Here is a 27,692-nt window from a genome sequence, read left to right on the forward strand (position 1 = left end):
GCTCTGCTGGTGCGTTGGGCGGTGTCACGGCTGCCTTCCAGCCTCAGGAGGGCAGGAGGGGCGCGGGCAGGAGCTCGCCGCCGTCGGCGATACGCGAGACCGTGTGGACGTGCTTCCGTCTAGAGAACAGAGTGTGAGGAAAGGCATCGCTTTGGCCTCGGGCTCGTCGCGCTCTCCTGTTTTCCCCCGTGTACTCTTCTGTGCCTCCAGCTTTCTGAAAGACCCACATCTCAATTTTAAAACAATTTCCAATTACGCCCCCAGATCCATCCGCTTCGCCCAGGCTTCAGGAATCCGACTGCAGGCCACGAGCTCAACCCCAGCCCTCGAAGCCTAGGAAGGCTGGCATCTCCCACCTTGGAGGAGCCTGAGGGGAGACTTGTGCTTCAAAGCCGACGTGGGATCCGCGCGGAGGCCACACGGCTCCTCCCCTGCGGCGGCCGGGCCGCCCCGGCGAAGCGCACTCAGAGGCGGGGCCGGCGCGGGCCCCTCCCACCCGGCGCCCAGGACGCATGGTGGAGGCGGGCCTGTGGGCGGGGGTGCGCGGAGCCCGGGGTGGGGACTCCACAGCCGCCTCTCCTTTGACCGCCCGGCGGCAGGGCCCGAGCGGACGGCAGGGGTGGTGCCTGCGGGCCGCGGCCCCGCCCCGGGCCGCCATTGCCGGGCCTGTCGGGCAGAGCTGCGCACCTCCCTCGCCTCCCGTCGCGGAGCGGAGCCGAGCGGCCGGCCTGACCAGGCTGCCCCCAACCCAGCTCGCATCTCCCCCACGGCCAGGCAAGTCTCCACCAGCCTAGCCCGTGTCGTCCGCCCCCAGCCTTGGGGCGGAGGGGGGCGGCCTGAGCTCAGGGCCTCCAACGGAGGAGGCCTCTGTCCAGGAGAACCACCTTTACTCCGCGGCCCCAGAGGCTCCCGTGGGCACGATCGTGAGCCGACGAGTTCCGGAGGACCCTCCTGCCCTGGCAGGGCTTCTCTCCGCATGCGCGAGAAGCCTGACCAGCTGGTTGGACGAACAACCCGGTGCACCGATCGCGACCTCCTAGCAACAGGGGCCAAGCCCAGGCTCATCCTTGAGTCCCACCCAAACCTGCTCTTCTGCTTTATTGTCCCCAGAGCGCACGGTCCCCAAACAGTGCACCTGCCGGCGGCCCCAACCCAGCGGTAGAAGTGGACATGAGGTTGGCAGGTGGGTGGCCTCCACAGTGAACGGGTGGCAGTTGGAAAGGGGACCGGACTGGAGGCCCAGGTGTCCGAAGGTCTGCCTGGAGGGGCCCGAGTAGACCACTGAGTGTGGTTTTTGGAAACGAAGGGCACCGCACAAACACTCATTCTGTGACCTTGAGTAAATCCTTTCACCTCCCAGGACTTCAAGAGCTGTGAAAGGAGGATCAGGGTAGTCGATTTCTCCCAACTCGGATAGCTGGCCGCTGTCTGAAAAAACGAGTGGTGGTAGAGGCTGCTCCAGGGAGCATGGCGGCTAGGTGGAGAGGGGGCGGGGTGCAGTAGCGGAGAGGCGTGGTCTTAGAGTAGAAACTGACCGGAGTGGCGATGGGGCTGGGTAAGAACCGGTGCCAAACCTGCCCTCGGCCTGACAACTGACATAGACGGCTTGGCTGGGGAAGGAACAGATGAGGGTGGGCGGTGGCGAGCAGAACTCAAGAATTGCAGTTCAGAACTGCTAAAGGTTGCAGCCTTGTAAATGTATCGCAGTAGAGCTGGCTGGTGAGGAACTGGCTGGGAGGGTGTGGCCTCAAGATCAGCGAGGGCTGGAGCAAAAAATAGTCACTGCTCTGCGGGTTAATTCGAGGCGGGGAGTTGAGAAGAGGATACTGTACGCAGAGAACGCAGCCTGGGACAGAAGCCGGGCACGTCCAGCGTTTCAGGGGAGAGTAGAGGAGGACAATCTAAGTAGGGAGGATGAGGAGCATCCAGATGGGATTAGGATGTGCTGTCACAGAAGCCACTGGAGAAGTGTTTCCAGCAGGAGGACCGGGCAGCCAACTGAGAGGTCAGGAAGATTGGGGCCAACGGGTGACCCAGGAAGTTGACTCCAAGAAGGTGATACATGGCCTTGGCCACAAGCTGTTTCGCTGGGGTGATGGAGATAAGGCCACACTGGAGTAGGTTGGAAGAGAGTGGATGGTGAGACTGGGGAAGACGAAGGGAGGGGGGAGAAGTCAGTGGCTGGATGTGATTTGAAGGAGGGCCTCTCCTGTGCTTTCTTACAATGGGCGGTGTTGCAGGTCGAGGAGAGTGAGAGAGGATGACAATCATTGAGAGGAGAGCTTAGGGTCCAGCTCACAACAGCTGCAGGAACTGGTCTTCAAAAGGAGTACGGACCCTCTCCTCCATCATGACAGGAGAAAAAGAGGACAGGACAGATGGGATATAAATATGTTGGTAGCCTCAGAGGCAGAAAGTTAAGGGGCTCCTGAGGGAGGCTTGGAGCCTCTTGAGCAGTAAGGTCTGCTAGGCTCCTCCACACGTGCCACAGAGAACCAAGCTGAAAGCCCTGGATTCAGGGGCCTCCTTCTACCTACCAGGAGCTCAAGTCCCCCTCTCAGGCCTGGCAGATGGCAGCAGGTCCCCACCTTCCTGTCCTCTGCTCACTTCTTCCCAAGTGGGAGGGAGATTCAGTACTGAGAGGCCCCAGGGTCATTCGGGAGCTCACTGGCAACTGGCAACCAAGGTGGCCTTGCCCCTGTCTGTCCTGCCTCCAGGCCCCCTCCGCATTGTGGCCCTGGTTGTCACCGTGGGCCTTACCTGGATCGTGGTCAGCATCCTCCTGGGTGGGCCTGGCAGTGGCTTTCCTCGCATCCAGCAACTCTTCACCAGTAAGTGTGGGACGCTTCTTCACTCTCCTGTGGAGGCCGCTCTGGGGGGGCACTCTGGGCCTGTGGGCAGAGGCTCAGGGTGGGGTGGGGGCGGCCTGGGGTTTCGGTCTCTTCCTGGCAGGCCACCTCTAGCTGCCCTCGGGTTGTCTCCTGGCACCCAGCACAGTCCTCCCCCTACCACCCAATTGCTTCAGCTGGGAACTCCAGTCCCTGCTAATTAGAACTCTGTGGCCTGTTGGAGTCAGCGGAGTCAGTGAGGGGCAGGGGGATTCTGCTGAACGTTGGGGACAATATCCCAGCTGCTCCCTGCAGGCTCTATCCTGGCCTCTGGGATGGGGAGGGAACTCTGTACCTTGTTATTAGTAGCCCTTCCCCCAAGTACTGTTTACAGTTGTAATTTACCCTTTTCCCAGAGCAGGGGGCTTGCATCTGGCTTAGCCCCTGGCCCCTGAGCCTGACTGACCCTCCACCTTGAGTTCATGGTATAGGGCCAGGGCGCCCTGCTGCCGGCCCCTGGAGGCCTCCACCCTAACACAAACAACTCTCTGTACCCACAGGCCCAGAGAACTCAGTGACCACAGGTAAGGCTCCATCACCTCCCCACTCTTCCCCCGTGCCCAGCCCTCATAGCACGGCCTGCCTCAAGTCCTCCAGGGTCTCTGTTCTCCATCCATCCCTCCCCAAACTAGCCTTCACAGCCTACTGGAGCTCCAGTAGAAAACCAGTTACCTGCTTCCACAATACACTGGTGAGACAAGCATAGAATAGACATTCCCATTTCAAAAGGGAGAAACTGGAAGGAATAAAGGGGTCAGCAATCCCAGCAAGTTGAAACCCAGCAGGGCAAATGCCATCAGGATTCCAGGCCTGAGAAGAATCCTCTGTGGCCGAATGCTCTGTCCTCTGGCCCCACTGGAGTGGGGGGGGGCACCCTCTGGTGGGGGTAGTCTTACCCTCTGGGCCTGTGCCATCTCTGTCCTCAGAGCCATCCTTACTTCCTTCTGTCCTTTTTCTGTCCCTTTCAGCCCAGGATGGCAGTGTCTCAAAAACCTCGTTGGTGTCTTGTGCATTTCATGAGACTCTGAGGTCAGAGACAGGAGGGCCCCGCAGATCTCGATTCCTGGCTTCTGCTGACAGGATTGAGTGGAACCACAAGTCACATGCCTCAGCTCTTTAGTAATTGGTCCTCCGACCACAGCCTTGGTGTTTTATCCAGAGCCTGCTTTCTCATATTTTGCAATATGATTAGACTGAGTATTTTTCAAATTTACACATTCTGGTTCCTTTGTACTTAACAATTCCATTTTCAACTTCCCTTTCTCTCCTCACATCTTACTGTGAGCAGCAAGGAGAAACCAGGCTGTGCTCTCAAGCGCTGTGTTTGGAGATCTCCTCAGCTAAGGATCCCAGCTCAGTGTTTTACAAGTTCTGCTCTCCACAAAACATTAGAACCAGATTTGGCCAAGTTCTTTGCCACTTTATGACGAGAACCCCCTTTCCTCCAGTGTCCAGTACCATGTTCCCCATTTCCACCCGAGACAACGTCAGAAGCGTCTCTAAGGCGCCCATCGGCGGCAGCGCTCCGGGCCCCATGTGCTCTCTCTCCGCGCCCTTCCGTCTGGGCTCCCACCAGAAGCGCCTCTGACGTCCTTATTTCTACTAACACTCCCATGAGGCAGTCTAGACCTTGTCTAGCTGCACCTCAGAATTCTACAGCCTCCCTTCATTACCCAGTTCCGAGGCCGTTTCCAGTTTGTGCACCCCACCCCCCGCCTCCTGCCATCAAAATCTGTATCAGTTTCCCCGGGGCAGCTGCAATAAAATACCACAAACTGGATGGATTAAATGACAGACATTTCTTCTCTCAGGAATGTTCGGGAAGCCGGAAGTCCGAAATCTAGCTGTTGGAGGGCTACAGCCCCTCTGCAGGCTCCAGAGGAGGGTCCTTCCTGCCTCTTTGGGCTTCCAGGGGCCCCGGGTGTTCCTTGACTTGTGGCCACGTCCCTCCTGTCTCTGCCTCTGTCTGCACACGGCCTTCTCCTCTGTATCTGTCTTGTCTTCTGTGTCTTATAAGGACACTTGTCATTGGATTTAGGGCCACCCTACTCCGCGATGAGCTCATTTTAACAAATCATGTCTTCAGTGAGCCTATTTTCAAACAGGGTCATATTCGAAGGTGCTGGGAGTTAGGACTTCAACACATCTTTTGTGGGTCACAATTTAACCTGTAACGGAGGCTGCCCTGCTCCTGTCCTCCCACCTCTGCCCGAGGGAGTCACCACTTTTCTGCAGTCACCCTCCCAGCTGCTCCCTCCTTCCCCACCTGTGCTCTGTTCCCGGCAGGGCCACAGCCAAGGCCAGCCCTCCTACATCTTTTCCCCTCTCCCACCGGGGGCAGAAAAGCCTCCCTGAGGTCCCCGTCACCTTGCCCTGAGGCCAGCCCCAGTAGGACGCAGAGTGTCTATGGAAGTGTCCCTGGCCTTGGCCTGAGCCATGTCCTCTCCATCCCCTGTTGGTCCCCTGTTCTGTGGCCACTCATGCCTCCCTGTGGGCTGGTCCTGACCTTCCCCTCTCAGATCTCAGGTGACCCCAGGGCCAGGCCTGTGGGTCACTCCCGCTGTCCCTGCTCAGAGCCACGAGCCAGGAAGTACAAATGCGGCCTGCCCCAGCCGTGTCCTGAGGAGCACCTGGCCTTCCGCATGGTCAGCGGGGCTGCCAATGTCATCGGACCAAAGATCTGCCTCGAAGATAAAATGTGAGCTCCTTGGGGTGGACAGTGGGGGGGGCATAGGAGAAGGGAAGTGGAGCAAATGTGCCATTTGAGGGCTCTGCCACCCCCACCCCGCTAGGCTCATGAGCAGTGTCAAGGACAACGTGGGCCGTGGACTGAACATCGCCCTGGTGAATGGTGAGTGCCTGTGATATGGGGTCAGAGTTGAGATCGGAGAAGCCATGTCATGACCTCCCACCCTCCTTCCCTGTGCCCTCCCCATGAGGAGGCATCTGGACATTGGCCTTGGCCCTCCCCTCCCCTTCCCTCTGGGAATTCCCAAGGAGGCCTGGGAAGGGGTCTGTGCAAGCTGAATGTTCCACAGAAGAAGTGACCCAATAAACAAAAGCACAGTAGCAGTAAAGAACCAGAAGTTTCCAGGAAGTTGGAGAGGATTTCCTAGGAAGCCCCTGGAGAGCCTCAAATGGCAGACAGAACCTCCACAGCCTTGGATGGGCTGCAGCTGTCTGAACAAGGGGGCACAGTGGGCATGAATATGAGGGAATGTTTGAAAAGCTTCCAGAAGGTCTGCACTCAGTGGCCAGTGCCGTGTCCTTAGCCTTGTCTCGGGGGGCTGAGGTGGTAGGGTGGAGTTGCCCTGACGGCTCACCCAGCAGGACCCCCTCCCTCCCTCTCAACCCAGGGGTCAGTGGTGAGCTCATCGAGGCCCGGGCCTTCGACATGTGGGCAGGAGGTGAGTGGTCACCATGTGCAGCAAAATGACTGGGCATCTTTCCCCCGAAGTGCTGCCCTCTGTTCATTCACTGCAGCTTCTTGAGCACTTCCTTGGGTTTGGAAAAGGCAGGTGTATGGTCATAGGGGTGGCCCTGGCTTCTTATACCAGTTTGTCCCTTCACTTACTTGGCGACCCTTGGTGGGCGTGTCCCTGGCCTGATCCCTACTTGAGTTTCCTTGTTTGGAGAACAGGGGTCGGTGGGGAATGGGCACTCCGTGGTGCCTGATGCTCCATGTTTCATGGGACCTGTCACCCCAGATGTCAACGACCTGCTGAAGTTTATTCGGCCACTGCATGAAGGCACCTTGGTATTTGTGGCATCCTACGACGACCCAGCCACCAAGTAAGTGACTGCCGAGGCCAGCCTCAGCCTCACCCTCCCACGGCGACCGCTTATATCTCTTCCTTCTGTGTGGCAGGATGAATGAAGAGACCAGGAAGCTTTTCAGCGATCTGGGCAGCAAGAACGTGAAGGATCTGGCCTTTCGGGACAGCTGGGTGTTTGTGGGGGCCAAGGGCGTGCAGAACAAGAGCCCCTTTGAGCAGGTACGGGTGCAGAGCCCAGAGCAGTGTGCCCACCCCTTCTGCCTCCGTCCCGCCAGTGTGCCTTCAGTCCACGCCCCAGGCTTCCCTGAATTCTCCTCCAGCACCAGCACCCCTACCCAGGGTAGTTCCAGACCCCTCGCCGTCGGCATGGGGAAGGCCAGTAACTTTGACCCCTCCAGGGTCTTTAAATGGCAAAGCTTTCACAATGGCAAGACTCACAATTAAGAAATCTTTCTCCCAAACATCTTCAAGATGCTCAGGCTGGTCCCATCCTGCTGCGACCCAGTGCCCTGGTTCACACCGCACTTCCTGCTCCCACCAGCCCCTGCTGCCCTCTGGTCGACTGCTCCTCCAGAGCCACACATGTCAAGCCCCACGTGAGGGGCTGCGAAGCCCCAGGCACCATCCTCATCTGTGGGAGGTTCCTAGCCTGGTGAAAGCCACAGTGCTTCCCAGTCCTGCCACCCCGCCCACCCCCACACACACACACAGCAGGACAAGGCAAATAGGCTGTTCAGTGGTTTCTGGAAGGCTCTGGCTGCCAGAAAAGAGCAACTCAGCACCCCGAGAAGAAATGCGCCCTCTGGCTTTGTTCTTCCTGAAGCTTCCAGCAGCTCCCTGCGGGCCAGGTGAGGGCGGGAACGTACATCATGTTCCCTCCTTACCTTCCCTGTGTGTGCCAGGCCCACACACGTGCAGAGCAGTTGGCTCCCCCACACTCCACCTGTGAGGGAAGCTATTGCCATTTTGTGGATGAGAAGGGGACTGAAAGCTCTGTCTGACCCTTATGCCTGAGGGCTGAGGCCATGACTTCCTGCTCCCCAAACCCCACAGCACGTGAAGAACAGTAAGCACACGAATAAGTACGAAGGCTGGCCTGAGGCGCTGGAGATGGAAGGCTGCATCCCGAGGAGGACCACGGCCAGCTAGCTGGCCGAGCGCAAGGACCAGGCTGAGGGAGGCTGCGTGTGCCTGGCCGGGAGAAGGCAGTGGTGGTGCCAGGGCAGGGCTGAGGCCTGACCCCGCGCCCAGCCGGGAACGCTCTTGCCCCAACACGTCGGGGCTCCAAAGCAGTGACCGGGGCCCAAGTGTGACTGGTGGGGGGGGCTGCAGGGGCCAGCCGCGGCTCACTTGGACAGGGGAAGTCAGGTACCCATCTCCTTTTTCTAAAGCTGCCTCCCCTGGGGAGCCCCAACCTGATCCCCAAGCACCTGCAGCTACAAGGGCCCCGGGGTGTGCCCGCCCCCTCACCGCACAAATGTGGTAGCAGCCCTGCAGGGGCTGGGCATCTTCCAGAATCTCTCCACCCCAGAGCCACTTGCTGCTCTTTGGGCTAATCCTCTTTCCAGCATGAGTCCTTCCGATGAGCCACACCTGGTGGCCGCTTCAGGACGCTGGCCGCCTCCTGCCTTGCTCTCTGCAGGAAGGGGCCTCCTTGGAGCCAGGCTGGCAGGGGCGCTAAAGGGGCACCTGATCACCATCCTTAGCGCAGCAGATGGCTCCTGCAGTTTGTCAGGGGGCCCACCTTCTAGATGACCTCTTAATAAATTAGTGGCCCCCAATCGAATCAAGTGCATTCAGTGGGGAGTCGGGTGGCGTTGTCCTTGCGGGGAGGGACCTGTTCCCGCAGCCTTTGTTTTCAGGGCTCCTGCCACTGACAGGCAGCTCCCCAACTGGCGTCCCCATAGCCCTGCCCAGGAGAGATGATTCTGCCCTCTGGGGATGCAGGAAACCCACCAACTTCCTCAGACACCTCCAAGGCCGGTAGAGACAGGGATGAGGATTAAAACCAGCCAGGTGCCTCCTCACTCCCCACAGCCTCCCTCAAGAGCTAGGGTGTCTACCTGCAGCACTTGACTTTGGATGCCTTTGAGATCAGGACTTCGAAGCCCAAGTCACGTGAGCTATTTGGCATTTCTTGAAGATGGCAGTTCTGTTTCCCTTTAATGAGCATTAAGTGAGAACCAGCAAGAAACTATAAGGAGTATTGCTGGAATGGCACATCCGGGGGCAAAGAAGCGGTCCGAGGTCAGAAAAAGAAGAAAAGTTTGAACTTCCTAGATTTGGGGAGTCCAGGAGCCAGCCAGGCAACCTTGAGGGGGCTGAGGCAGGGGCGAAGGACTTCACGAGTCCTGCTGTGGAGACAGGCTTCCCGAGCCCTCACCTCCTAGGAATTCATTGCTACCAGAATGTGAACAGAGTGTCAAGAAAGCAAAGTATTTAAGGAGCAGGCAGAAGAGGAGTGAGAGGCCCAGGGACCACCCAGAGGAGAGGCTGCAGTTGTGATGCCAGGACCTCAAAGGTCAGGGAAGTGGAGACGCAAGGAGGGCCCAGATGCTGATCATAGAAGTCCACTCCCAGCCTGACCCTGAGCCAAGTGCTTTATGTGCATTCATTATTTATACACTTTCTTTTTTAGAACAGTTTTAGGTTCGCAGCAAAGTTGAGCAGAAAGTACAGAGAGTTCCCACATCCCCAACCTACCCTGACATGTCATCATCACCCAAACCCGAGTGCACAGTAGGGTTCCCTCTTGGTGTTCTACAGTCTGTGGGTTTGACAGACGGGTAATGACACGTATCTACGACTGTAGTATCATACAAGTATTCACTTTTCAACCTCTTATTATAGAAAATTTCAGACGTCCCCTGAAGGAGAACAGTATCACGAAGCCCTGTGTACCCACTGGGCTGCCACATTGATCACCATGTGGCCAGTGTTCCATCTGCACCCCTCACCCCATTGGCATTCCGGTTATACACATACTACCCGCATGGGCCTCATGACAACCCTAGCGAGAAACGACTATCATCCCCATTTACAGGAGAGAGAAAAGTCCCTGGTGAGTTCAGGAAAATTTCACTGGAGCCGGGAGGTTAGAAGCCAGGTAAGTGGGGCTCCCCAAGGTTGGTAGCTTGTTCCCAAATGAAACAGAACCTCACTGAAAGTCCACACTTGAGGCTGGGAGGCATGTGGGCCCCACTGTGCCTCTCATACAACTGCTGTAATTGCCTGACCTTCCCCAAACATCCACCAAGGGCCTGCCCTGGACTGGGTTACATCTGGGAATGTAGGAGTGAGCCCCAGTGATGGTCCCTCACTCCTCAGGGGGCTGTGTCCTCACTGGGAGTCGCCAGAATCACACAGATGGAAACAGCAAGCCCCTTTATCCTCCACTTGGCCCAACCCAGGCTAGGAAGCTGATGATGGTATGGAGCACAGCCTGCCCGAATTTCCAAAGTGGAGGTAAAGCTTTATCCTTCAGTCCTCCTCCCCCCGGGGCACCAGGGTGGTACCCCTCCCCCCACCTACCCTTACTAAAGTTAGGTCATCTTTGTTATAAGTGCCAGGATCCCAACTCAAACTGACATAAGCAAAAATAAGTGATGACAGGGGCTGGGGCACTTAGTGTTCCCATATTGGACCCCAATGCCCACAGGTGATTCTAGCCCCTATCACGTTATCAGGACATGAGCTCCCTCCATTTCTTGGCTCTACTTTTCTCTGTATTTGCTTCATTTTCAAACATGCTGTCTCCCCCACATAGGGGGAGCAGTAATAGAGGTCCCAGTTTAGCAATCCCAGCCAAAAAGCTCCCACCGTCCCAATACTTGTAGTACAAATCCCTGGGAACTAGCTCTCATTGGTCCAGGTCAGATTATGGACTTATCCTTGTGTCAGTATGTCTGGCTCCCCATTGGCTGCACCTAGGCATGTGCCCACCACAGAAGCCAGTGTTGGAGTGACCCACATCCAGACCTTGTGTACCAAGTGTGGAGGAGGGACAGCTCCCACAAAGAAAATTGAGGTGCTGTTACCTGATGCTGGGCAGGCAAAAATGAGAGTTGCCACCACTTCCCTGTAAATACCAAATGCATGCCATACTTGTGCTTGTAGAGAACATGTCTTCCATGCATGCTTATCTATCACATAGTATTCCTGGAGACAGCTGCCCGGAGACCAGGAGGAAAGCATACCTCTCAGAGTCGCCATTGTGCCCCTATTACATAGTACAGTGGCAGGTCTCCCATCTGAACTGCATTTATGTTTTGGCTGTCACTGTCGTTTGTTCTATATGTTCTCTCAGTCCAGATGACTTATCTTTTGGGACTAGATATCTTTGATTGATTTGTAGAGCCCTTCCTCCTCTCCTGGGGTAAATTATTAATCCCCTAAACCAACTACGAACATTCTCTTGCCTTTAATTAGCCGTCCTTTTGTCCTGTAGAGGCCTCCCAATTCCCTCATGCCAGACACCCCACCAGCCCACTCTGGCTTTTCAGGGAGGGCTGAAGTGATTGACAGTAATGGGGAGCAGCCTTCTAACTCCATTTACTCCCCTCTGAGCCCGGGCACCAATTTCCATTTAGTTGGATTATTAAATCACAGGTTTCCTCCAGGGAGGACAAGTCTTTTAGGTTTTCCTTCCCCAGCTCTTCTGGCTGACCCATTCCCCTTCTCCCCTGGCCGGTAATACCCGCCCTCAGACAGCCCCACCCCCCTGCCCTTTTGCAAACTGCCTCTTCGTTGCAGCACTGTGCCCAACGCAGGCCTCTCACCCGTGCCAAGCTGCTTCCGTCAGGACCCCCTCACCCTCATTTGAGAGGGATGGTATGGAGGATGTTCTGAGAAACAGTACACACACACAAATGGCTTATGCCTTACTGGTCCTCTGAGGCTAAAGAACAGCCTAGAGCTAGGGCCTCTGAATGTTTTTGATCGCTGACATAAATCAAACCCTCTTGAGCATACACCCCACCATGTGTTTATCTGTTTACATATCACATATACTACCCATCTGAACTTTATGAAACACAATTTTTAAATAAGTAAAATGTATTTAAGTTTAAACTAATAGTTTTACTATTAAAGTCACTATGTGCCTGAAAAAATTAAATTAAAATACAGATGCTGATTTGTTTTGTTGACATTCTCAGCGATGTGTCTTCAGCACCTCCTGTGGGCAAGTACCTGTGACTCAGGACCACTAGCCTCCATCACAGCTGTGACAAGTTTTTCCCGAGCAGTGGGTAGCCACTGTCCCACTGGCGGACTGACTGCAGTTGCCCAGCAGCCTTTCCGAATATGCAAATCCCCTTAGCCTCAGCACTTGCTTATTGTCTCTCCATGTCCTTTCTACACCCTCACCACCTCCTTGCCCTACTTATGCTATCTGTTTGCATTCCTTTTCCGTGAAGCCCTCAGACCCTGCTAATGGCGCCAAATAGTTTTGAAAGGCGGACAAGCCCACTGATGTCCCACAGTTTGGAAGTAGATACTCGGTCACTGCTTGAACGAGGGAAGGTGGAACTAGGCGCAGCCTGACCCTGGACTCCCGCCACCACCAGCAGCCCCCCGGGGCGACCGAGCCCTGCTTCCGGCTAAGCCTGTGTTCCACTGCCCCCGAGAGGCCGCAGAGTGTTTGGGCCTGACCAGGGCCCCTACCCGGAACCTGTCGCCCGGTCGCCAACTACAGAACACTCGGAACAGCGGCCCGAGGGGAACCCAGTGTGGGCCAACCGCGACCCGGAAGGCATCCAGGTCCGTGCGCCCGCGCCAGCTCGTCGCTCCCAGATACGTCATATCCGCTCGGAAGCGGCCCCGGTCGCCAGAGGTGAGGCAGCCGGCCGCCGCGGGGGGGTAGGGGCGGAGCCTCGGCGGGGCGGGGCCGGGGCGCCAGCAAGCGAGGCGGGCCCCCAGCGGGCCCAGCTCGCAGGCGTCCGCCGGCCGGGCAGGCGCTGGCCCCGGCGCCGAGCTCCCGGGCCTCGGCGGCAGGTGAGAGCTTTGGGCCGGAAAGGGCGGGCGGAAGGCGGCCCCCGGCCCCGGCCCGGCTCCGTGCTCGCTCGCTCGCTCGCTCGGGCGGCCGGACCCGGCCAGGGACGGGCGCGGCCACAGGGCCTGGGAGTGGCGTGAGGGCCACTAGCGCGATCCGGGGACCGCCCAGGCGGCTCACCCGCCTGCCGACTGCAGGACGGCAGCGCGAGCGCGGCGGCGGCGGGGCGCCGCTCCCTCCTTGGTTCGCACTCGAGCTCTGTGCCTAACGCGGCAACTTCCGGACTCCCGGGTAGGGAGGAGCCCCGGGTCAGCAATGCCAACTGTCCTAACACCGAACACACGGCGAGTGTGGAAAAAGCGGTCGGCCCAGGGTTCCCTCCCCTCCCTTGGGGTGCATCTGCTCAAACTCTTCCAGTCCCTCAAGCAGAAATGGTGTGGGATCTGGGCCAGAGCCCTCTTGCAGTGACTCAAAGCCGCCAGCCGTACTGGAAGGACAGGGTGGATGGCCCTTAGCCTCCTCTCCCTTCTGAACTGATTCACACCACCCCAGTGGCTTCAGTCCCGGGTGCTGTCATCTTTTCCCTGTGACTCCCCTCTGCTTTGCTTCTCATACTCCCTCTGGTTTTCCTGCCTCCCTCTTCCGCGGTGGGATGCAAAGCTGGACCAAGGCCTCCAGGGTAAGTGACCCAAACTCCAAACCAGCAGAGGCCATGGCATGCAGGGGTGGGGGAACTTTCCCAGGGATGAGCTTTTTGCTTAACCTGCCCTTCACCCCCTACTTCCCCAGCTCCCCAGTCTCAGATGAGGGGGAACAGGGCCAAAGATTGATAGATCTGGAGAGGCAAGGGCCTCTTCCAGGACTGGGACACTGCAGTGAGGCACTGTGAGGCAACCAACAGTAGTGAGGCTAAACCACTGTGTCCCTGCCCTGGTTGCCCCAGTTCCAGCAGGTGATGCCGGCGGCCCAGATTGAGAAGTGGAAGCAGACAAACCTTTCATCCTGAGGCACCCTCCCCCCACCCAGAAACACTTACAATCCCACTGGAAGTTCTAGGCTTTGGTAGGGCCTCATGTGGGCATGGGAAGGAGCCCCTGGACTCCAGACAGAGCCTCTCAGATGTGACACAGTGCTTCTAGGAGCTCAAATTCTGGGGACTGCCAGAGGAGTGGGAGCTCTGACAGGAGGAAGAAAAGCACCCAGCAAACACAGTGGTCCTGTCTGACCCCCTCCTGCTTCCCCTTCTAGCAGTTTCCTTGGGGAGAGAGGACCTGCTGTCTGCCCCAGGACCCCCACCTCACCACTGTCAGCAGGTAGGGGAGACCAGGTAGCCACAGCAGCACCATTCACAACTGCATGTCGTGGTAGATGTCAGCCCCCGAGGCCTTCGGCCAGATGGTTACCCACTCACCGCACACGCTACTGTGCCGGCTGCTTTCGGCCTGGCCAACGACGCTCAAACACCCTGATGGCCTCTCAGATGTGGCCCAAGCCGATGTTTCAGCACCCAGCTCTCAGCAGGCTGGTCTGCCATCCCCATGCAGCCTTTCAGAGATTTCATCCTGGGTGCGGGATCCCTGTGGCCCCTCTGTGTCTGTGTCAGTCGAAGCCCGTGGGGAACAGGCTAGTGGTGACAGGGTTGGGGGTGGCTCTCCCAAATCCCTTGGTATCAGGACATTTCTGCATGTTCACTGTACTAGAAAAGGCCAGGGAAAGCAGCAGGTAGCAGCAGTCTGAAAGGGAACTCCTCTCTGTAGATGGCCCCTCTGGGTGAGGGATGGGAAACTTGAGGCAGGTATGCTGGGGAAGGGGACAGCCAGATGGCACTCAAGGGCCAGCACTAGGCATTGCCTTTCTGTTCCTGGATTTGGTGCTAGGGGTCTGCTAGGTCTCCCGGTAGTGGGCTTCCAGATCCCCTCGCTCCTGGACTCACAGCTGCTCGCCCTTACCAGCCACCTTTCTGTGTCCCTTCTCTCCTCAGGAAGAGCTCTGCCATCAAAGAACACAGCACAGGGCCAGGCCCGGCCTATGGACCCTTCTCCAGACAACCCGACGGCACCAGTGGGGCTGCTCTCCTAAGCCACAGAGGGCCTGGGCACACGGTCCTCTGGGAGGAGCCATGGTGTTTAGGAGGGACAGGGGCAACTCCCAGTGGTGGCCTGGACGGGGAGGGGGGGGAGGTTGCCCTGGCCCCCTAGGCATGTTCAGGGCTTTCTTGCTACTTGTCAGCCTGCCTTTGGGAGCCCAGGGAATAGCCAGTGCCAACCTCAGCACAGCTCTGGGCCATACTGTGCCACGGACAGGGGGCCAGTACTTGAGCATTGGGGATGGCTCTGTGATGGAGTTTGAGTTCCCAGAGGAGAGCGAGGGCATCATTGTGATCTCGAGCCAGTACCCAGGCCAGGGCAACAGGACAGGGCCTGGCCCCATGCTGAGGGTCACCTCCTTGGACACAGAGGTGCTGACCATCAAGAATGTGAGTGCCATAACCTGGGGCGGTGGGGGCGGCTTTGTGGTGAGCATCCACTCGGGCCTGCCTGGGCTGGCCCCACTCCACATCCAGCTCATGGACCCCCACGAGGCCCCACCCATGCTAATTGAGGAACGGAGAGATTTCTGCATCAAGGTCTCACCTGCTGAAGACACCCCCACCACCCTTGGCACCGACTTGGTCCACTTCTCAGAGAACCCAATACTCTACTTGCTCCTGCCTCTTATCTTTGTCAACAAGTGTTCATTTGGGTGCAAAGTAGAACTCGAGGTTCTGAAGGGGCTCCTGCAGAGCCCCCAGCCCATGCTGCTGGGCCTCCTAGGCCAGTTCCTGGTCATGCCCTTCTATGCTTTCCTGATGGCCAAGGTCTTCATGCTGCCCAAGGCCCTGGCTCTAGGCCTCATCATCACCTGCTCGGCGCCCGGCGGCGGGGGGAGCTACCTCTTCAGCCTCCTCCTTGGAGGGGACGTCACCCTGGCCATTTCCATGACTTTCATCTCAACAGTGGCTGCCACCGGTTTCCTGCCATTGTCCTCAGCCATCTACAGCCGCCTGCTCAGCATCCATGAAACACTCCACGTGCCCATCTCCAAGATCCTGGGGACCCTGCTGTTCATCGCCATCCCCATAGCAGCAGGTGTGGTGATCAAGTCCAAGCTCCCCAAGTTCTCCCAGTTGCTGCTGCAGGTCATCAAGCCCTTCAGCTTTGTGCTTCTCCTGGGTGGCCTCTTCCTGGCCTACCGCATGGGGGTCTTCATCCTGGCAGGCGTCAGGCTGCCCATCGTGCTGGTGGGCCTCACAGTGCCCCTGGTTGGCCTCCTGGTGGGCTACTGCCTGGCCACATGCCTGAAGCTGCCAGTGGCCCAGCGGCGGACGGTCAGCATTGAGGTAGGGGTACAGAACAGCCTGCTGGCCTTGGCCATGCTGCAACTGTCCCTCCGTCGCCTTCAAGCAGACTACGCCTCCCAGGCCCCCTTCATTGTAGCACTAAGCGGCACCTCAGAAATGCTGGCCTTGGTCATTGGCCACTTCATCTATAGCAGCCTGTGCCCAGTCCCCTGAGGCCCCTGGGTCAAGCTTTCACCACCCTTCGCCCCCACCCTCCACCCACTGTACCCACAGTTCTTGTGTACCAAAGGCCTTCAGCTCTCATGCACTATGCACTCAGAAAAAAAATCCAGGCTTATTTTTTTTACTGGTTTTTTATTCTCCAGCTTTCAGTGCCAAAGAGGCCATGCTGAGTTAGGTAGGTGGGCACTGCTCAGAAAATATATTTCAATAAAAGAGAGAAGCAAGCTTGGGTGCCTTCCAGTCTTTGCCCTTAGGGGCCTGGGGGTGGGGTGGGGTAGGAAGGGTGTGGCTGGGTAGATGTGGGCCAGGTTGGAGGACTGGCTTGTGTGACGATGGTGACCTCTGCACAGACTCTCTCAACCCTCCTTCCCCATGCATCCCCTGTTAAACGTGGTCCCTGCTGTTCTAGAATGAGCGTGGGAGGATGAGGGCAGAGGCCGGGCTCCCCAGCCAGCTCTCAAGCTCAGTTGATTTTCTGCAGCCAGGCCAGAAGAGAGGAGGCAGAAGGCCCTCGGGCAGTGGGGCACTGGGCCATTACGTGGACTCCTGAGCGAGAGAAGCAGGGTTTGCACGACTTGCCCCACCAGTCCGCTGGGGGCGACGGTACTCCTGACCCCTCCTCCGTCCTCCCCAAGCCCCAGCTCCCACAGGAAGCCAACCTGGCCCAGCTCGCTCCTCCTCCCTCTCGTGGCGGGCTTCCAGGCACCGTCGCCGTAGCGAAATCTGTCAGTCCGCGCGGGCCCTGTGCGTTCACGAGGCGGGACCCCAAGGTGACTCCTCCCGGGCCGACAGGGGTGGGCCGGGCAGCGCGGGAAGGGGGCGGGGCCTGGGCGCGCCCCCCGCGCTTCTTCCGGCGGCGGCGGGCGGTTCCGGCGCGCGCCCGGGGCGGCGGCGCGCAGCGGGGGGCGGTTGGGGTGCGCGCCCGCCGCAGTGGACGCCGCCGCGGCCGCCATGCAGCTGACAGTGAAAGCGCTCCAGGGCCGCGAGTGCAGCCTGCAGGTAGCGTCACCGGGCCCCCGTCGCCGTGCCGGCTCGCGCACTCACCACCCCCTGGGCGCGGGGATGGGCCGGGCCGAGGGCGGGGATGGGGAGGCCGGGAGAGCCTCCCTCGACGGGGGCCGCGGACTCAACCCCTGCCTCGTACCCTCGGCCCGGCCAGGTGTCGGAGGACGAGCCGGTGTCCACGCTGAAACATCTGGTCTCTGAGAAGCTCAACGTCCCCGTGCGCCAGCAGCGGCTGCTGTTCAAGGGCAAGGCCCTGGCAGGTACCCGGGAAGAGGAGACGCCCAGGGAGCCCCGCAGGAATTCAGGGGACGGGGTGTCTAGGCCGAGCCCGGGAAGGAGTGTGATGGATGGGGTGCTGGCCACTCTACCCTCAGGGAGGTGACTGAACCCTCCTCAGACAGATGCTGCAGAGCTTCGCCGTGGGTAACGACTCCATCAATCTCTCTTTGGCAGATGGGAAAAGACTCTCTGATTACAGCGTTGGGCCCAATTCCAAGCTCAACCTAGTGGTCAAACCTCTGGAGAAGGTGTTACTGGAAGAAAGCACCGCCCGGAGACTGGCCGAGGTCCCACCACCGCCCACACCAGCCTGGCAGCTGATCTCCAAAGTCCTGGCCCGCCACTTCAGTGCTGCAGATGCCAGCAGAGTTCTGGATCAACTACAGAGGGTGAGAAGGGCGGCCCAGGACATCCACTCCCCACCCAGCTGTGCCCATCCCCTGGCTCGGTCATAGGGTACCCCCAACCGGCACCCCCTGAATCCTTCTGGCCTTCTCTCCTCAGGATTATGAGAGGTCCCTGAACCGCCTGACGCTGGATGACATCGAACGCTTGGCTAACCGCTTTCTGCACCCCGAAGTGACTGAAGCTATGGAGAAGGGGTTCTCCAAATAGGATTCTCAGAGTGTGGGGAGGAGCCCGACCAGGCTACAAGCTGCATGTAGCATTAAATGTGTTCTCCTGTTGCAATCTGGCTCATAATCATCATCATCATCATCATCATCATCATCATCATCATCATCATCGCCGGCAGGTACCTGGGTACCCATACCTGGTTCTTGCTAAGTGCCAGGCACAGCTCACAGCACTTGACATGGGTTTGCTCCCACACCTCACACAAAAGGTAAGACAACGAGGCACCTAGCAGTGAAGTGGGGGAGCCAGCATCTGAGTGCAGCCAGCTTCTAGAAATGCCCCAGGGTGCAAAGGAACAAAGGGGCTGTTTGGACGGGTTCCAAGGGATGGGCTTTGGCCTATCATGTTTAGCCCACTGAGAATAAACCCTCCAGAAACTCTTCTTCAGGCCTGAAAGGGGAAGCAGCTGGCCCTTGCTGCCCAGTCCCGTCACCTGACCTCAGACAGGTTCGGGACATTGGCAGGAGGCCAAGTGACAGCGAGCCCTGGGGCCCCCTCAGCCGCTGCAGCCAGTGAGCACTCGACAAGGAAAAGCAGGTCGGGGAGTCGGGGACCTCTGCGGTATGACCTCAGGCAAGTCCCTGTGCCACGTCGGTCCCTAGTTGTTAACTCTGCACAATGGGGGCCACTCTTGAAAGCTCCTTTTCCTTCATCCTTACCCAGCCCCGGGGTGAGGGGTCTGCAGCCCTCCTCCTGTACTCCATAAACAGACAGGCCAAAAACCAAGCAATGGCCAAGCATGGCCCAGAGATGCGATGTCCTGGCCCTTCACGTCACAGCTCTTTGGGTACTCTCTCTGCTTGTCTCCTCTGGACGTGAGCATTTCTCATCTCTGAAGGATGACAGGTGACTGACTTGAGGTCACTCAGCCTTGGCCAGGCTCCCACATCCTGCGTTCACCCACAGTGTGGAAGTGGACCCTTCCCCTGCCGCATGGATACAGGGCCTTTCACTCTGCACACGCCTCACTGCCTAAGAGGAACCCTCAGAGTGCCGGGGAGGGGGTAGAAGCCTGGCCTGGTGGCGCTGATCCTCCCACGTTGCCTGGTGTATGGGCACCAGAGGTCACTAGGCACCTGCTCCTTGGCAGAGGATACCTAGGGCTGTCAAGACTGGAAGGAAGCTGCCCTCCTGCCTGGGCCGCATGGGGTGAATGCTGGGTCCGCAGGCTGGGAAGACAGAGGCCCAATGGGCGAAGGCTTTGAAGAGCAGAAGAAAGTCCCTGGCTCCCCCCGAGAGCTGGGAATATCAAACAGCAGGGCCCGCTCAGGAACTGGTGTGGTCTGGCAGCTCATGTGATACTTACCAGTGCTCTCATTTTATTTTGAGTCAGGAAATTTTTGTTGAAATTTTGAATCCCACTAAAGGTGAACGTGGGACTGACTCTTACCCAAAAGGAACTATGTTAGCCAGGCTGCTTTTGGTTTCCAATAATTGGTCTAATCATGGAAGAAATTGGTTTAAACAATAAAGGAAACATTGGTTTGCCAAACTGAGAAGTCCAGGGGTATTGGCAGCAGATGGACAATTTCACCAAATACCCAGTTTCTTCCTACCTCCCCTCTGCATCCTGAAGTGTCTGCTCCATCCCAGGCCGTTGCCTCAGGAGCAAAAGATGGCTGCTTGCAGTTGCCACTGAATCTTGTTCACAGTCAGCAAGGAGCACCTTCTCGCCCTATAGTGTACCTTCTTTCTCTGATGCCCCCAGCAAATAAACGCTGTCCTTGTATTGGTCAGAATCAGGTCATGCTCCAATCATTTTGGCCAGCAGTGGGATGGGTGGGGGGAGGCCAGCCCCCTGGATACCCATGGGCGGGAGGGAGAGGGGGATTCTCTACAAAAGCCAGGGCTAAATGGTGGCCCCAAGCAGCAACTGTCCACTGCAGGGGAGTGACAGAGATGTGCATTTCAACCAGACCCTAGAGATGGTCGTTGAGTCCCTTGTGCCAGTGCCCTCCTGGCTCAGGAGTGACAAGAACCCTCTGGTGATTAGGAACCATCCACTGGACACTTGGACGTGGGGGTCAGGAACTCAGCCGGGGGATCAGGATGGACATGGAGGCAGGAATGAGATCTTCAGGGTGTATGGTGGGACCCTGATGGAGGAGTTGACTGGGACCCCAGCCCAGTCCAGTTCCAGAGCCCTGTGCGGCCTTCTACAATGACGATCAGGAATTAGGTGTGGATAGGATGTCCTAGGGTCTCTGAGGACAGATGAGGTGGCTTCCCAGAAAGTGTAGCATGAAAAGAGAAGAGAGGATTGGGCCTTGAGGCATTTTACCAACTGGAGACATGGTAAAGGCCAAGGAGCTTCCTGACAGTAGGCCACAAGGAAAGGTCGGTATGAGAAGGCAAGAACACCCTTCCAGAAGGTGGGTGTAGTCTGGTACTGCCAAGAGGCATTAGTAACAAGAAAGTCATTGGCGATGTTGGGGAGCAAGAAGTGGCTGCACGGTGGGGAGGGGAGAAGGTGGTGACAGTGACTGGGGACCCCACATTCTGGAAGCTTGTCTGTGCACAAGTGTGTAGCTGTGGCTGGGCAGGCAAAGGAGGGAAGATAGGAGGGGAAAGGATGCTGCAGGGCGGGGAGTGGGAGGCCCAGGGGGAAGGGGCCTGTGCTGTCAGGGGAGGAGACCAGAGGCCATAGGCCGCACCCTGCCTTTGCCCCTAGAGTCTAGGGGTGGCCCCGTGTACACCTGCGAGCTCTGAATGCTGTGATTCTTCAACAGGGCCAGCACTGTGTCCACCCAGGAGGTGGGTACTGACCCACCTGCTACCCTTTGTGCCCTGGCCACTGTGGATCCCTGAGGCCCACTACCTGCCCCTTGGGGAGGGGCCTCGGGACAGCCCCTACCCCCGGGAACACAGTGCACCATACGGGCCCTGCTATTAATTGCAATGATACCAGGAGACAAGAGGATGAGTGAAGGGCCCAGCTGAAGGGGCCTCTCAGACAGAAATGGTCTGGCACCTGGAATGAGATGCTTGTGGTGCCAGGAGGAGGGACAGACTCAGGAGAGCAGCATTTGCTTTAGGGTGGGGCTCATTGAGTTGGAGGTACCCAAGCAACTAGGCTGTCCCCACAATTCGCTGGCACCTTCAGGCTTCCTGCACAGGCCTGGCTAAAACTGGGCCTTGCCAGCTCTGATAGGTTTAACAGGGGTACAGCTTAGCCAGGCCAGGCTCTCCCGGGGGCAGATATGACAGCTGAGGCCAGCTCCAGACCTCGGGGCCCTGAAAAGCCTGCCGGAGAGACAACCACCCTTGCCCACCTCCAGGGCTCCTGGGGAACTGCCCTCTCTGCATGCCCCTCTCAGGGGTTCACTCCTTCTCTAGCTCCTTTGCTGGTTCTTTCCCCCGACAAACTCTATCTCTTAATGTGGGGAGCTCCAGGGCCCTGTCCCCAGACCACTCCTCTCTCTCTCTCTCTCTATCACTTCCCAAGGGAGCTTGTCCACCTTCATTCCCATTTCTGTGCTTCACTCCTGGCCCTCTTTCCTGAGCTCCAGGCCACATCTCTAGAGCGACTGAGACAGCTCCTGGCCCTCCTGCAGATAGCTCATTCATTCCTTCAGTACACATTCACTGAGCACCCACCATGTCCCAAATGCTGGCACAGCTCCTTCCCTCGTGGCACTTCATCAGCCCCTCAGTGAGCACAGTTTCTTCACAGCCTGCCTCAGTGAATGGCAATAGCACTTAGCCGGACTTTTAACAACAGGAAGCAGGAGGCCACCTGTGTCTCTCAAAACTCTCCCTTCTCCATAGGCAATCAGGCAACAATATTTTTTAAATTTATTTACTTGTTGAGAGAGAGAGAGCGCACAAGCAGGGGGAGTGGCAGAGGGAGAGGGAGAAGTAGGCTCCCCGCTGAGCAGGGAGCCCGATGTGGGGCTCGATCCCAGGACCCCGGGACCATGACCTGCGCTAAAGGCAGACGCATCACTCACTGAGCCACCCAGGCGTCCCAAGCAACAATATTTTTTAAAGAATCCAGAGCACTTGCCTTGTAGAAAGTTCCAGAGTCTAGATTTTCCTGATACCTTCCTCATTAGATTCAGCTTAAGTGCTTTGAGAAGTTGCTATGTCCTTTCCCCTCCCCCGTCCAACAGCTTCAAGAGGCACTGGGGTCAGGCTGTCCCACTGTTGGGGAGGCTCAGTTTGGTCACATGGTCAAGGTCGTGTCTGACATGCCTCACAAAGTTGCATCTTCCTTTCCTAAAGCACAAGTAGTCTGGGGTAATACCTTGTGACCATGTGACGATCTTCTTCCCCGGCAACCTCTGTTTGCTGGTTTTACCGTACGAGTAGGATCCTGGCCGGAATGAAGTGATGGCTTCACAATGGTTTGCCGATGCTTGCTTGCTGTCTACAATTCTCAGTTGGCAGCCTTTCCCTTGAAAGAGCTTTCCTTTTTCCCTGCTCTCTTTTCTTGATTATCATGGTAGATGCATCGGGGTTTTTTTATTCAATGACTTAGAATCCAAGAATATTGTTTTGGGGGGTAATTTTTATTGGACTATAGCATGCATACAGTAACATGCATTATTCATCAGTGTACGGCTCGATGGATTTTTAAAGTAAATACACCCATGTATCTGTCCCCTCAATATCAAGATACAGAACATTGCCAGCACTCCAGCACCATCCTTGGTGCTCCCTTCCCGGTCATACTCCTCTCCGAAAGGTCTAATATCCTTTCAGATGATCACATTGTTCTAGCTGTGGTTCTTTCTGCTTGGCTCCCGTGTCCCTTGGCCATGCCTCATCCTTTTGTGTTTCAAGCACTTACTTTTTGGCACTACGAAGTGCTCCAGGCTTATCTTGTATTTATTTTTTCCTGCCCCAGCTCTAGAAGCAGCCATTTCTCCAAGAAGCTCTGGTTCCTTTCAGCAGAGAATGGTAGTGAGAAACCAAGGTTTGGATGTAAGGTGTGTTCATTGCTTCTAGGCTCTTCTACCAGACAAAACTAGGAAAACGTATTATTTAAGTTCATACTGCAGTCCTCAATTCCAATCCAACATCACAGTCCTTTCCCACCTTCCCTCATGCAACAGTGAGAATTCTGGTTCCTGACAACATCAATATATTGATTCATTTGATCCACCCGGTAGTCTATCTTGAAGTACACCCAAAATGGCTTCACTGTAATCTCATCACTACCATTGCTGAGAGCAAACATACTAAGAATAAGGTCAGTTCTTTTGTCCTTAGAATATATCCCGTGCAGGGATATACAAGCAGAAAACTGATTTAAAAGTCAGCTGAATTATTTTCTCTGTGTGGTTTTGTTATCATTTGGATATGCAGTTAGGCTCATTTGTTTTGTTTTATTTGTTTTCATTTGTTTTTGGTTTTATTCAATTTTCACATTTGATTTTTTTAGATTTCCCAAATGTACTTTTTGTTCAAAGTCAAAACTACACAAAATGGTATGATCCAAGAAATCCCACACCATCTCAACTCCCTGTAGGTGACTATTTTCATTAGTTTCAGGTTTCTCCTACCTTTTTTTTTTTCTAATAAGCATGTGTGTCTGTGAGAGAGAGTGTGTGTGTGTCCTTTGCATTTTGCTTTTTTTTTACACAACAATAGTTGATTTCACCAGTTCCCTGCTGATGGGCATGTATATGGTGTCCAATAGTTTTCTAGGACCAATTATCTTACAGTTCGTGATTTTGTGCATATGTTGTTCCATATTTGTGAAGTAACTGCCTATATGTGGGATTGCTGGGTCCAGACAGTGATGACTTTTGTATTTAATACTCTCTTTCATTAAACAAGCAGCAAACCTCATACTCCAGAAACTGCACTGATGGGGGTGCCTGGGTGGCTCAGTCGGTCAAGCATCTGATTCTTGATATTCTTGATTTCCACTCCAGTCATGATCTCAGGGTCTTGACATCCAGCCCTGTGTTGGGCTCCCTGCTCAGCAGGGAGTCTGCTTCTCTCTCTCTCCCTCTGTGCCTCCCCCTGCTCATGGCCTCTCTAAAATAAATAAATAAATCTTTAAAAAGAAACTGCACAGAACAACAACAAAAAAAAGGTACCAGAGAGATATACGAACGATATAAAAGTAAAGAAAACAAGATTGTCATTTCAGATTATGATAAATGCAATGCAGTAGACTGAAATGGGCAAATGTGATGAATGGTGCCTGGGGGGAGTATGTTCAATCGGTGACCCAGACGGCCCTTCAAAGGTGACACTGGAGCCAAGATCCTAATGACAAGGAGGAGCCAACCATGGGAAGGTTTGTGGACAGAGTCTTCCAAATAGAAGAATAAATGCAAAGGGGTAGGGGCAGGCCACCCTTGGTCAGGAGCAAAAAGAAGGCCCCACAGGCTACAGAGAATGCAGGAGCAGACAGGTGAGGGTATGGATGGACGAGCTGGGAGCTCAGGTCACACAGAGTTGAGTTTTTTTGAAGATTTATTTATTCATTTTTGAGAGGGGGAAGGGGCAGAGAGAGAGACGATCAGAGAATCTCAAGCAGACTTCCTGCTGAGCATGGAGCCCAATGCTGGGCTAGATCTCATGGCCCTGAGATCATGACCTGAGCTGAAACCGAGAGTTGGCTGCTTAACCGACGACTGAGCCACCCAGGCGCCCCCACACAGAGTTTTTATAAGCTACATCAAGGAGTTTAGATACGATTCCAAGGGCAATGGAAAATCATTTTAGGATTTTAAACAGGGATGCAATGTGATGTGACTTACTTTAAAAATTAAGAGGTAATTCTGTTGTGTGGAGAACAGGCTGTAGAGGAGCAAAAGTATAGTAGAAAACCAGTCAGGAAGCTGGTGAAGGAGTTGGACAGATGGTGGCTTCCACTCGGGACGAGCAATGGAGAGGGAGGGAAGTGGTCTGACTTAGGGTCTGTTTTGAGGGGAGATCCAGCAGGATTTGATGATATAGTTCAGTTTTATGTAATTCCCTATGATTACCAAAGGAGGAACACAGAAAAGTAACACAACATTCCACAGTGGAATCTCATGTCACATTAAAAACACCTTTTTGATTATGGGGGTGCCCGGCCGGCTGGTTCAGTCAGTAGAGCATGCAACTCTTGGTCTGGGGGACATGAGTTTTTTGCCCCACGTCAGGTGTAGAGACTACTTAAAAAAAATAAAAGAGGGCGCCTGGGTGGCTCAGTCGTTAAGCGTCTGCCTCCAGCTCAGGTCATGGTCCCAGGGTCCTGGGATCCAGCCCCGCATGGGGCTCCCTGCTCAGCGGGGAGTCTGCTTCTCCCTCTCCCTCTGCTTGTGTTCCCTCTTTTGCTGTGTCTCTCTCTCAAATAAATAAATCTTTAAACAAAAAATAAAAATAAAAATAATAAAAGAGAAAATGAAAAGAAAGAAATGTCATGTAAGATCACTGTTGGCCTTTTGGGGGGGAAGAGAAACCCCAAAAGGAACTCGAAATCCCCCACAATGCCACCACACGGAGATAATGGGTATTTACACTTGGGGGTATTGTTCCAGGCTTTCTGTGCATCTATCCATACCGTAGTTTACTAAGTTGGGATTTTAGTGATTTCCGCTTTGCATTCTGGTTTTGCCTCTAGGACATGAGTCGTTTTCCACGGCCACTACTTGAGTTCCAGGGACCACCATGTCTCTCCTCGGCTCCGCGTGGCTCTGCCCGCTGGCAGGCTTCCCCTCCCACAGGAGCCACTTAGGGATCTTTCCAAAACGCAGATCTGATCCGCTCATCTCAGGGGTCGCCCCCTCTGAAGGCCACTTTGGGTTCTCCACCTGTACCGGCGATGGGGGCGGGGGCGGCCCGGTGTCCGTCGGGGGCTCTCTCCCATCTCCCATCCACGAATCGCTGCAAGGACGTCGAGCCGCATGTCGTGGGGACACTGAACCCGAGGAAGAGACGGGGCGGGGAACAGGCCACGAGTCTGGTGGCCTCACACGAGGTCTTGGACAGGGGCGGGGCGGGGGTCGAGCTGAGGCACAACGGGTTTGCGGAGGTGCGACGGGGTCACACGTCACTCTACGGGGCAGTGTTTCGCGAAGGAGCGCTCACTGGCCACGCAGCCATGAGGGGTCTCCCGGAAGCCACGGGCCGCCGGGTCGACTCGGTACAACCGAGCATACTCCCCGCAGCCTCCCAAGGGCAGGGTCGTTTTGCGCAGGCGCCCTGGGAATCACACCGAGCCCTGGGGGGCGGGGCTTCGTGGAGAGCGCTCATTGGCTAGGCAGCCATGGGGCGGGGCCTCCAGGAGCTCAAGGCAGAGCTGGCTGAGCGAGAGGGGGACTAGCCAGGGGCCCTGCAGAATCACGGCGGAGGGGACGATGGGGGAATGTCGCGGGCGCTCCGGGGAGCCCGAGTTGCATTGCGTGCGAAGGCGCTGAGCTTTGTGAGGAAGCGCTCATTGGCTAGGCAGCCAGGGGGGTCCCCCAGGGCCCAAGGGCGGAAAGGCCGACTGGGCAGGAAGCGACCACATGCCCGGCGGCCTCACTAGGAGCCTGTTTGCGCAGGAGCCCTAAGGTCGCCTTGGAGGGCGGGGTTCCCGAGAGGCGGGTCGAGGCGGCCATGCAGGCGGCAGGAGCGGACGCAGGCGCAGGCGGCGGGGCGGGAGGTGTGGACAACGGCCGGGACGGCCATGACTGCCTTGGTGGCCGCGGCGGCCCCGGCTTTCCCAGTGGCGCGGGGGCGGCCTGTCTCGCGCCCACGGCACGTCCCGGGGCCAGGCGAAGACGCTGCTTCCAAGATTCCAAGGCTGGAAAGCCGAATACACGTCTTGTATCCTACGCGAACGGACAGCGGGGGGATAGGGGGGCCTGGGCCGGGGGCTGGCTGTGGGCGCCAGGGGCTGCAGAGGGACGGAAGGGTCGGGGCAGCCTGGGGGCGGACAGGGAGAGGGGCAGCGGTAACCGCGGGCGGTTGGGGGTGTCCGGCCCGGGGCTGGTGTGGAGGGAAAGAAACAAGCACAGAGGGGAGCCGGGGGTGCCGGCGGAGGGGGGCGCGGCAAAGAGATGCGAGCAGGGTGCGGACGGGGTGGCTTCAGAGGGATGGGTCGGCGGAGGAAGGAGGGAGAGCAGGGGCATGACCCAACGGTTGCTGGGGGCGGGGGGCGGGATGGGCCAGGCTTGGCGTCACGGGGCGGGGGACGGGGAGGTTAAGAAATGAGAGCGGAGCTTAGGTCTCGGGGTGACTGGGCGTGATTAGGGCCGGGAGGGGGTGGGAGCTGTCCCGAAGGGGACGGAGCCAGTCAGGGTGGCCTGGGAAGCGGGGCCCAGGCACAAAGTCGTTTGGATGGTGCCTTAAGCGAATCTCCTCCAGTGCCCTCTGCGTGCCTTTCCCGTCCGGCTTGGAGGCGGAGATCGCCTATGGGTCCCTGGCCCCAGATGCCGAACCCCACGGAGGGGCTGTTGAGAAGCAGCTCACAGTGAGTGGCAGCGTCATGGCCGTGTAAGTTCTGGAAGGGGCCGGCTGGGAGTGGCAGCAGGTGGCAGGCCTGGTCTCCACTCTGCTGGGCGCTCTGCCGGACACACAGAGATCCTCCATAAAGGGTTACTTCCAGGGCCCGGCCGGGGCGGGGT

The 27,692-nt window shown here is 56.8% G+C and overlaps 3 protein-coding genes and 1 long non-coding RNA gene across 11 annotated transcripts in view; 3 read left to right on the forward strand and 1 right to left on the reverse strand.

The window, feature by feature from the left end:
- Positions 1–8,450, forward strand: part of FAM3A (FAM3 metabolism regulating signaling molecule A) — a 12,182-nt gene extending 3,732 nt beyond the window's left edge. The window contains exons 1-11 of one of the 4 annotated variants that reach the window (XR_014141134.1): positions 636–774; positions 1,111–1,183; positions 2,718–2,831; positions 3,389–3,412; positions 5,463–5,586; positions 5,681–5,739; positions 6,245–6,295; positions 6,596–6,680; positions 6,757–6,883; positions 7,136–7,512; positions 7,718–8,450. Coding sequence is in view for 2 of the 4 variants with exons in the window: in XM_006739339.3 (XP_006739402.1) it covers positions 1,171–1,183; positions 2,718–2,831; positions 3,389–3,412; positions 5,463–5,586; positions 5,681–5,739; positions 6,245–6,295; positions 6,596–6,680; positions 6,757–6,883; positions 7,718–7,813 (693 nt within the window). In the remaining 2 variants the exon portion in view is untranslated. The other 3 variants (XR_014141135.1, XM_006739339.3, XM_081808007.1) reach the window with 3 other exon arrangements.
- Positions 8,451–11,878: 3,428 nt separating this feature from the next.
- Positions 11,879–16,442, forward strand: SLC10A3 (solute carrier family 10 member 3). 5 transcript variants are annotated; one of them, XM_081808005.1, is made up of 3 exons: positions 12,553–12,658; positions 13,905–13,969; positions 14,638–16,442. In XM_081808005.1, the coding sequence occupies exon 3, from the start codon at positions 14,776–14,778 to the stop codon at positions 16,207–16,209; it is 1,434 nt and encodes a 477-aa protein (XP_081664131.1). In that variant the 5' UTR covers positions 12,553–12,658; positions 13,905–13,969; positions 14,638–14,775; the 3' UTR covers positions 16,210–16,442. The 5 variants fall into 5 exon arrangements, with proteins under 5 accessions (XP_030890393.1, XP_081664129.1, XP_081664131.1 ...); XM_006739343.3 differs by lacking the exon at positions 12,553–12,658 and adding an exon at positions 12,743–13,335; XM_031034533.2 differs by lacking the exons at positions 12,553–12,658; positions 13,905–13,969 and adding an exon at positions 11,879–12,497.
- Positions 16,062–17,011, reverse strand: LOC145717753 (uncharacterized). The gene is made up of 2 exons (XR_014141136.1): positions 16,878–17,011; positions 16,062–16,764 (listed from the first exon to the last, which is right to left on the reverse strand). It is a non-coding gene; the product is annotated as an uncharacterized LOC145717753 (long non-coding RNA).
- A 69-nt stretch (positions 17,012–17,080) lies between these two features.
- UBL4A (ubiquitin like 4A) lies at positions 17,081–19,877 on the forward strand. The gene is made up of 4 exons (XM_006739335.3): positions 17,081–17,217; positions 17,378–17,483; positions 17,677–17,891; positions 18,007–19,877. Exons 1-4 carry the CDS (start codon positions 17,170–17,172, stop codon positions 18,115–18,117), a joined length of 480 nt encoding a protein of 159 aa, XP_006739398.1. The 5' UTR covers positions 17,081–17,169; the 3' UTR covers positions 18,118–19,877.
- The last annotated feature ends 7,815 nt before the right edge of the window (positions 19,878–27,692 follow it).

The sequence above is a fragment of the Leptonychotes weddellii genome, chromosome X (genome assembly GCF_054177405.1).
Source record: "Leptonychotes weddellii isolate Sample4059 chromosome X, ASM5417740v2, whole genome shotgun sequence".
Taxonomy (NCBI): domain Eukaryota; kingdom Metazoa; phylum Chordata; class Mammalia; order Carnivora; family Phocidae; genus Leptonychotes; species Leptonychotes weddellii.

Bases quoted from the DNA above. Each gene is read 5' to 3' on its own strand.
- SLC10A3 (XM_031034531.2), top strand. From the start codon at position 13,309: ATGCAAAGCTGGACCAAGGCCTCCAGG. The intron at 13,336-14,637 runs GTAAGTGACCCA...TTCTCTCCTCAG, and splicing joins GCTGGACCAAGGCCTCCAGG to GAAGAGCTCTGCCATCAAAG.
- UBL4A (XM_006739335.3), top strand. From the start codon at position 17,170: ATGCAGCTGACAGTGAAAGCGCTCCAGGGCCGCGAGTGCAGCCTGCAG. The intron at 17,218-17,377 runs GTAGCGTCACCG...CGGCCCGGCCAG, and splicing joins GCCGCGAGTGCAGCCTGCAG to GTGTCGGAGGACGAGCCGGT. The intron at 17,484-17,676 runs GTACCCGGGAAG...TCTCTTTGGCAG, and splicing joins CAAGGGCAAGGCCCTGGCAG to ATGGGAAAAGACTCTCTGAT.